The sequence below is a fragment of the Arachis ipaensis genome, chromosome B03 (genome assembly GCF_000816755.2).
Source record: "Arachis ipaensis cultivar K30076 chromosome B03, Araip1.1, whole genome shotgun sequence".
In the NCBI taxonomy this organism is placed as follows: Eukaryota; Viridiplantae; Streptophyta; class Magnoliopsida; order Fabales; family Fabaceae; genus Arachis; species Arachis ipaensis.
The window spans coordinates 17,873,652-17,883,364 of NC_029787.2; the positions used below are offsets into that span (position 1 = coordinate 17,873,652).

Sequence of the window (9,713 nt, forward strand, 5' to 3'; positions counted from 1 at the left end):
CTTACTTTTAAAAAAAATATTAATTTTAGCCACGGATTTATGTGTTGTTAAATAGCCAATTAATACTGGCCCCGAAAAAAAGTGTGGAAAAAAGTCCGGCCTAGCAAATTTTTTCATACATATTTTTATTTTGCCACAGAAAACACGGTGGCTAAATAACCCATCAACATTAGCCACGGAAAAAATATGGCGAAAAAATCCGACTTGCTAATATTAGCCACGGAAAAAAAGTGTAGAATTATACTTTTTATTTACATTATTCTCATTTAGCCACAGTTTAGAGTGTAGGCAACAATGTCAAAATCGTGGCTATTTAAATGTCTCCACAGTCTATAAAATTGTGGCTAACAGGCCAAAAATGTGGCTAAATGAAAATGTGTCACCCTTATTAGCCACGGATCTACATTCGTTGTTAATGTGTCATTTCCACGGTTTTTCTTGACTTTAGTTACGGTTTTTTCCGTGGCTAAAATCCGTTTTTGTGGTAGTGAGTAAACCAGAAGTTTACTTGTTCAAATAGTTTGTCATTTGATAATCAAATGAGATATACTGAAATAATAAGTATATGAAAAATGGGATAAAAACTTATATAATTATTGAAGGTTCAAACGATTTTTTCAATCTAATAAATTTTCTTGTACTATATGTTTTCAATATTTTATGGCTATTATCAACAAAAGTTTGGATTTGAATCGGTTGAATTTCCAAAAGGAATTTATAGTGATATATGTTGTGAATATTTCCAACATGTAAGCTTTGATTAGACAATTTGTGTTCTTAATAGATACATCTATAAGACCAGCATACGTATGTTTAATATGACTTGCAACCTGAAATTTGCGAGATTACTTGTGCAAGTAACTAATTTAAAAACACCAAAGTCTTATAACCCGATCAAAACTTTTATTTTAATAGTATGGGTGAAATTATTTATGCTTGTTGTGTGGCCACTGGTGAAAATGTTTGAACATCCAGTAGTTTATTGTTTATACACAAAATGAATCACTATTATTGTTTATATAATACCTTAAAATTGTTGCTACACTAATTATGAGAACAAATCCACCAGTTATTTGTGTTTGAACACTAATTATGAGACTATACACTTTTTTTCTTGGTTAGGTTTTTCTCCCTATTGAGTTTTTTTTTACAAGGTTTTTAATGAAACAATTCTCATCACAAAGGATATTGTACTATTTTTTCCTTCATTAAAGTTTTTTTTCCATTAGATTTTTCTTTAATAAGGTTTTAATGAGGCATAATCTTAAATGCACATCAAAGAGAAAGTGTTGTGATAAGGATGGATGCCCAATTAATGACTTGGGCGGCTAATTTTTTTAATAGTAAAGTTCAGTTGATCAAAGACAAACCTAAAGTTAATTGAGTTTGAAAGTGTAACTTTTGTACGTTTATAAATAGAAGTGCGGTTTGAAGCAATGACTTACACAAACAACAAACATTCCTCCATCTCTTTATATACTGCAACATATAATTAGTGAATATATATAAATCATCTCTATTATATTGAGGTAATAATATTACTAAATATTAATATTATAGTCTTCTATTTTCACTTCTTTATTTTATATTTCTTTCTGTTTCTTTATTTATTTTACAATAGTTGGCACAATTCAACACAAAATCAATTAAAAATGGATAAAATCAGGAAAAAAAACTGGTGAGCAGTTTTTAACTAAAAGCTTAAGATGGAACCAAACAAACAACTAACTCTATCCGGGTTTTTGCTCTTCTCTAGATCATTAAATAAAGAAAAAGCATGTGATAATATGTGATCTAACACAACTTTAAATAATAATTTGAAATGAAAATTTTGATTGTTGTAGACCTATGTTATTTGCAGAGTTATCTATGATAGCAGTCAATCCCATGGGACCCTAATGGGATTGAGGCAACCCACCCCATCCCAGCACGCATCTGAGACGAGATCAGATGAGATATCGGTTTTTTCATCCCATCCATCCCAACTGGTAATGTGGCAGGATCTCGGCCAAATCCCAACTTTCCTCGGCAAATCCCGCTGGGATCTTATGTGGATGCTGAAAACCGTTTCCGCCCTATAAGCAGCATCAATGATGAATTTAAAAGAGGTATATGCGTACTTTCACTGCCCTTTTCTAGTCTGCGACTTTTCAGTTACTAAAATCATTTTCACTCCCATGTATATATAACATTAAGAGAAATCCTAAATTTCTCTTCTGCCTCTCTTCTTAAAACAAGTGGTAAATCTCAATTCTCAAGTGGTTTTCTCCTTTACAATTTAATAATTTCATGAAATGACACCAAGTTATCAACAAAACCGACACCTTTTGTTTTTCTATTTTAATTTGATTGTAGATTCATTCTAAGAGGAGGAGCAAACTTGAGCACCAGAAGTTGTAAGACTTTGTTTTTGTCAAATATAACCAAGCTCTTAAACAGAGATTTGATTGTAAAGATGGAATAGATCCTATTATTCTTCGTAACGTTGACGCTGATAATGAGTGCATGATAGGACAAAATGGTATTTGATTATTGAATTTTTTGACTTGCGGGTATAGTTTTAGATTGCGGATGGCGGCTCATGGAGGAAAGCTAAAAATCCACCATAGTATTATGGTGGGCGGATGAACTTAAAATGTAGTACATTATAAATAAATTCTAATCAATATAAGCAATTTTTTAAGCATAAAGCATGCAATTAATTCAGCAAATTCAACAAACAAACGCAACATTAAGACATAAAACACCAAAACAGATAAGACATAGAGCTTAAATGCCAACTATGCATATTCAAATACTAAAAAGTCAAAAGAAACACCAGAAAATAAAGAACATAAGGAGGACTGACATATGTAAAGTGAAATTAAGGATAGAAGAAGAGAGGTTCAGAACTTCATACTTACAAAAGGAATGGAAGAGTTGGAAAAGGAAAACCACCTGGAGTGGAGAAGGAGGGCCAACCGCCGCTGGCAGAGATGCTACGATGGCTTCTTCCTCGAGCAACAGAAAGAATAACAGAGAGGGAAGAGATTTTTGGAGAGAGAAGAGGCCGAAGCTAATGCGTGAGAAGGAAACTCTCTAAACCCTAAAGATTTCGGCAATGCAGCGTCGCTAAATCTGCCAAGTGATTTGCTAAACTGGTTTAAAAAATCACCTGGCGGATTTAGCGACGCTGCATCACCGAAATCTTTAGAGTTTAGAGAGTTTCCTTCTCACGCATTAGCTTCGGCCTCTTCTCTCTCCAAAAATCTCTTGTCTGTCGTTATTTCTGTTGCTCGAGGAAGAAGCCGTCGTCGGTGATTGGCCCTCCTTCTCCACTCTAGGTGGTTTTTCTTTTCCAATTCCTTTTGTAAGTATGAAGTTCTGAACCAATGTTCTGAAAATCGGACTGGTTCAACCGCAAACTGACAATATTAACACTCCGGTCAGACATGTAAAACCGTTAACGGGTGAAAAATGGTTGAACCGGAAGGTCGGACCGAACCGGAACCCGCCCGGTTTACACAAAAACGGAAGCTCCTTCGTTTCTTTCTCCCTTTCTCCCTTTCTTTCTTTCATTCAGAAAGAAATCGCACAAACCCAGCCAAAAAACCCTAGCACTGTAAGCCTATACCACCGCCGCAAGGAGTGGCATACTGCCGCCGTCCGTCGCACTCAAAGTTCGCCATCCGTCCGTCTATCTAGCTTCCCTCGTGCTCCAACTCTTCAACCCCTGTTCGCTGTCACCGATAGCGGCTGCTTCCTCGAGCTCAGCGTCCGTCGTCTTTGATTGCTCAGCCGCGCTTCCGTCGCCGTTTGCTTGCCGTTCACGTTCGCGTCTTCGTTCAGCCGTCGTCTTCGTTCGCGTTCTTCGCCGTTCACGTTCGCTTGGCGTTCACCGTTCGCGTTCACTCGCCGTTCACCGTTCGAGTTCGCATTCGCGTTCGTCTGGAAGCCACGTTGCTCTGCTTCAAACTCTGCGACCAACCCGCGTGCTCCACCTAGCCGTCGAACTGCTCTCTTTTGTGAGTTCCCTAAAGCCGCCACCAGACAATACACTTACACAACACCAATACTCCGCTTCAAACTCTGCAACTTCTGATTTCTATTACAATAAGTAACTATTTGATTTGGTAGTGGTTTGGATTTTTTCATAGACTGAATTAAAGTTACAATAGTTATGTTCTCTTCTCTATAACATTGATATTAAGCTTTGAATTCTCTTATTTCGTTTCAATTTTTACCGCACTCAACATGTTTGATGAAATGCTTTAACCATATTTCTGGTTGGTTTTATAATTTCTAGCCTTTAGAAACTTAGTAAGTTGATTGCATGTGAAATTAGAATAATTGGATCTTAGTAATTAGGAAATTTTAGCTGCACAGATAGCATCTTTGCAGAAAACATATTAGCATGATGATTCCACTTGCATTAGTGTTCTTATGCTAAATTTTAAGTGTTATTGACTTATTGTGAACTTGTTAATTTGCTAATTGTCCTTGTGTTGTTGTTCTGTTACTTCTAATTTTTTTTTGTTTTTGTTGTGATTTTCTGTTCTCGAACTTGTTAAGTTGATAATTTGCTAAATTGTTGGGCTACTATTGTCTTAATTTGCTAAATTGTTAGGCTGCTGCTATTTAATTTGTTGGATTTTCATTTAGGTCTTGTTCTTGTTTATTTGCTAAATTGTTCTTGTGTATTTATTGTTGTCTTTGAGATTATTGCAGGATATTGGTGATCATTGATTTATTATATGCTTCATGTTTTCATTGTTTTCTTCTTCTGAAGGAAAAATAAATTCTGTTTTCATTGTTTTGTTGATTGTTTGTTTGTTTCAGAAATCAATTTTTTGTGATCAATGTTCAAACTCTGAATGTTGTTCTGTTTTGTTTTAAGGCTGTGTTTGGAAGAGGTGATGATTTCTGAGTGTTGTTTTGTTTTTGTTTTAAGGCGGTGTGTTGTGTTCAATTTTCATTTTGTAGAAAATTCTGAGGTATATAAGGATTAAGAAGGAAGACTATTCCAACGGTATTACTATGTTGATTCTGGTCTACTACAAGCTTGAACATAGAATTGAAGAGAGAAACCCTTTATTATTTCATCATTGGCCTATTTTTGGCATTGCATATCATTGTAGTTTGTTTATTCATAGAACTAGTTGTTTATGATCCCTTTTTGAAGTAAAAAAATGCAGTAGAAGAGTGTTTAGAACCGGTTGCTCTATTCATTGAAATTTTATAGAATCGGGTGTTTATTATAAAACGGTTTTTCCGGTTGAACCACGGTTGAACCGGTTGAACTAATAAACCAGTGAACCAGTAACTAGAGTGGTTCGATGATTGGTCCGGTTTTCAGAACCTTGTTCTGAACCTCTCTTCTTCTATCCTTAACTTCACTTTACATATGTCAGTCCTCACTGTTCTTTATTTTCTGGTGTTTCTTTTGATTTTTTAGTATTTGAATATGCATAGTTGGCATTTAAGCTCTATGTCTTATCTGTTTTGGTGTTTTATGTCTTAATGTCGCGTTTGTTTGTTGAATTTGCTGAATTAATTGCATGCTTTTTGCTTAAAAAATTGCTTATATTGATTAGAATTTATTTATAATGTACTGCATTTTAAGTTCATCTGTCCGCCATAATACTATGGTGGATTTTTGGCTTTCATCCATGAGCCGCCATCCGCAATAAAAAACTATGCCCGCAAGTCAAAAAATTGAATAATCAAATACCATTTTGTCCTATCATGCACTCATTATCAGCGTCAACGTTACGAAGAACAATAGGATCTATTCCATCTTTACAATCAAATCTCTGTTTAAGAGCTTGGTTATATTTGACAAAAACAAAGTCTTGCAACTTCTGGTGCTCAAGTTTGCTCCTCCTCTTAGAATGAATCTACAATCAAATTGAAATAGAAAAACAAAAAGGTGTCGGTTTTTGTTGATAACTTGGTGTCATTTCATGAAATTATTAAATTGTAAAGGAGAAAACCACTTGAGAGTTGAGATTTACCACTTGTTTTAAGAAGAGAGGCAGAAGAGAAATTTAGGATTTCTCTTAATGTTATATATACATGGGAGTGAAAGTGATTTTAGTAACTGAAAAGTTGCAGACTAAAAAAGGGCAGTGAAAGTACGCATATACCTCTTTTAAATCCATCATTGATGATGCTTATAGGGCGGAAACGGTCAGGTTTCAGCATCCACATAAGATCTCAGTGTGATTTGGCCGAGATCCTGCCACAATACCAGTTGGGATGGCTGGGATGAAAAAAACCGATATCTCATCTGCTCTCGTCTCAGATGCGTGCTGGGATGGGGTGGGTTGCCTCAATCCCATTAGGGTCCCATGGGATTGACTGCTATCATAGGTAACTCTGCAAATAACATAGGTCTACAACAATCAAAATTTTCATTTCAAATTATTATTCAGAGTTGTGTTAGATCACATATTATCACATGCTTTTTCTTTGTTTAATGATCTAGAGAAGAGTAAAAACCCGGATAGATTTAGTTGTTTGTTTGGTTCCATCTTCAGCTTTTAGTTATTGATAATTTTATGCAACCCATCAATTGGATTGTCTTGTTCCCTGGTTTGGTTGAAATGATGAAACTCATGGTTGCGATATAAGATGTTTATATTAGATGCTGAGACCAATATCAAGATTTTTGTTTTAGTTCTTTCTTCAATGAAATAATAAAAGTTACTAGATTACTGGCATTTCTTGGAAGTTTTTTAGTGTAGGATCATGATGTTTGTAGACTCCTCATTCCTTAACCTCAACTTGTGCGAGGTGCAGATTGTAGAAAGAAGAAGACTGATGATGTCTGGATACGTTAGACGTGCGTTGTCCTGTAGGAACTTTTTTATGCTTTGGAGTTCTGCTCGTCAGGGTTTTGATACCACTCACATTATCAGATCACCAATTAACACTCAGATCTTTGATAACAATAGAGATTTATCCGTTCCAGCGGCTAATTTTATCATAGAAAGTCGCAGATCCTTTGCTAAAGGAAGGAGGTTAAGTATGTCTTCACTACATCTCTGCTAAACTTTATGAACCAGTTTTTATATTGCTCAGTTCACTTTTTGACTTCTAGATACGATGGGCCTTGGTTGTGTCATTATTTATTTTATAAGGTTTTAAATGAAAGTTCAAGCTCAGAACAAACACTTAGGGTGCATGCAGTCTGAACTGGACTCATGTTAGTTTGGTCCTAGATAAAGGTAAACAAAGGATTAAATTTCTGTAAGTGGGTGGGACATATCCTATCTTGTGTTTGGGGATAGATCCTTCTCAAATGTCAAATTGTGATGATTATGAGAACCTTGATGTTGATCAAGTGAACGGGGGAGGCTTGTTAAACTGGATCATTCTGATAAAGATATCTCTGGGGAAGAAAAGGATGGTGTTGTCTTGGGTTCAAGGAGGGGAAAAACCTAACAAGATTTCTAGGGATTTGTCCCCTCTTTTTCAAAAGAAATCTAAGCAGTGTCTTTAGTAATGTGAAGCACCCTAGAGGAAATGCTTTTTCTCTAGGCTGGATCCTTCTACATCATCTTTTGGAGACATTTTTGTTCACACCTCCAAGCTACCTTCGCAAGTTGCACCTAAGAAGATTGTGAAGCAAATATGGGTTTCAAAGGATGGAGCTAATAAACATCCAGTATTTTGTTTTTGCCCTCCCCCCTTGTAGATGCCAAAGGAAAATGAGTGTATAGAGGAACTCTTATCCCCAGTTTGTATTATCCTTCTCCGCATCTTAATGAAATTCTTCTTTCATAAAAAAGGTCAGTTATCTTAAGGCTGTGATTTTGGAATTGGTATGCGATAATTTTGACTTAAAACATATTCATCCGCTGCTGCATATTCATCTTGCGAGATTATCATGTCAACTGTCGAGCATAATTTAATGCTCATTATTTACTTTCTTGAATGTTCATGGTCATTGGTCCATACATTTTAGAGGATGAAGCCGGTGTCAGTACCATTGAAGTTCCACCAAATGTTGGGCCTAATATCAAGGCAAGTGCTATGTCACAGATGGAGGCTGCAATGGCTGCGCTATCAACTGAACTAAGCAAACTACGAACTGGAAGGGCCTCTCCAGGTATACTATTGGTTGTATTAGTAGTTTATAAAACATCTCCGTGTATGTGATAAAATAGTTGACACAGTACACGAATCATGAAAATGTCTCCACAGGAATGCTGGACCACATTATTGTAGAAACTGGCGGTATTAAGATGCCTTTGAATCGGATTGCTGTTGTTTCAGTCATGGATCCAAAAACATTATCTGTTAATCCCTATGATCCAGAGGTACTTTATATTTTTGAAGATGTTTGTTTTATTTTCGCAAGGTGCTAAATACTGAAGTAATGTTACTTTGCAGACACTTAAACAATTAGAGAATGCCATTGTTTCATCACCATTGGGGTTAAATCCTAAAGCAGATGGTGAGAGATTAATTGCCGTTATCCCACCGTAAGCACTTAGCCCATTTACATTTAGTTTCTCCTGCCTCTGAGGAAATTATTAAAGAATATGCTCATAACAAATTGACTAATTCACCTCTCGGCCCCTGAATGACCAGATTGACCAAAGAGCACATGCAGGTAAGGTTATAATACTTAATTCCTTTTGATTTGCACTCCTTATTACATGACATGTTGCTATATCCTATTGTTGGACATTTGTTTCAGGCCATGACTAAGTTGGTTGCTAAATCTTGTGAAGATGCTCGACAAAGTATTAGAAGAGCACGACAAAAGGTGTGGCGTAGAAAGCTTTGCTACTTCTTGATTGGTATTTGTATGATTTTCATTTACTTGCATAAGTGAAGTGATAAGTATTAAGGAAAAGGGCTGCATTAAGTATTGAGAGTTCTCCATTGTACCTGAATCACTTGGCCCACTTTAAACTTGAATTCATCATGCTTTATTTGGCATTCATACATTCTCTTAAGCTTAGAAGTTTGATTTGCAGTGTCGGATGAACCGAGTTATACTAATGTTGGAAACTTGAAATCCCACTATTTTATGTACCGAGTTATATAATGTATGTATTAGAGTGGACTGGATATGTTTATTATATTTTTCTTAAAAAAAAAAAAGAAAAAGAAATGGTGATAACAAAAGTACGGAATAGGGCTTCAGCCTAACATTCTGGGTTATGTTTTCTTTCCCGGTTAGTAAGGTGATCATTTTGCATTATTATTATTCTGGTATTGTACTAGAATTTGTTGCAATTGTGTTTATTGACATGGTTAATTTTACAGGCAATGGATGCAATTAAGAAATTGTATTCAAGCCTCCCAAAGGATGACATAAAAAGATTGGAGAAAGAGGTAAGTTATATATGCATATTGTTGTTGTGAAGAGAATCAGATTCCATGGTTTTAGTAGTATGGTTTCTGATATTTCCTGCCTACAGGTTGATGATTTGACCAAAAAATTTATCAAGAATGCAGAAGATACATGCAAGGCAAAGGAGAAAGAAATTAGTCAAGGTTGATTTGTAGTTTCATTGCTAACATCGTTGAAGCTTGACTGTATTATCTGTAGGAATTTGTTGGTATTCTGGCAATTTTTTTAATATACATAAAATGAGCATGGCAATTTCAACCTTGACTGTGTTTTGATTAATAGATAATAGAAAGTAATTGAATGGAGTGGAATTATATTTTTGTTTGAATAGTTTAAATGAGATGAACATTTCATGATTTCACAA

At 35.5% G+C, this 9,713-nt stretch overlaps 1 protein-coding gene across 5 annotated transcripts in view; it reads left to right on the top strand.

Moving 5' to 3' along the window:
- The window catches only part of LOC107629948 (ribosome-recycling factor), a 51,773-nt gene extending 42,060 nt beyond the window's left edge, over positions 1-9,713 (top strand). The window contains exons 1-9 of one of the 5 annotated variants that reach the window (XM_016332912.2): positions 3,465-4,004; positions 6,781-7,006; positions 7,949-8,092; positions 8,188-8,303; positions 8,377-8,468; positions 8,578-8,599; positions 8,687-8,755; positions 9,262-9,330; positions 9,417-9,713. In XM_016332912.2, coding sequence (XP_016188398.1) covers positions 6,802-7,006; positions 7,949-8,092; positions 8,188-8,303; positions 8,377-8,468; positions 8,578-8,599; positions 8,687-8,755; positions 9,262-9,330; positions 9,417-9,497 — 798 coding nt within the window. In that variant the 5' untranslated portion in view covers positions 3,465-4,004; positions 6,781-6,801 and the 3' untranslated portion in view covers positions 9,498-9,713. The other 4 variants (XM_021118319.1, XM_021118318.1, XM_016332911.2 and 1 more) reach the window with 4 other exon arrangements.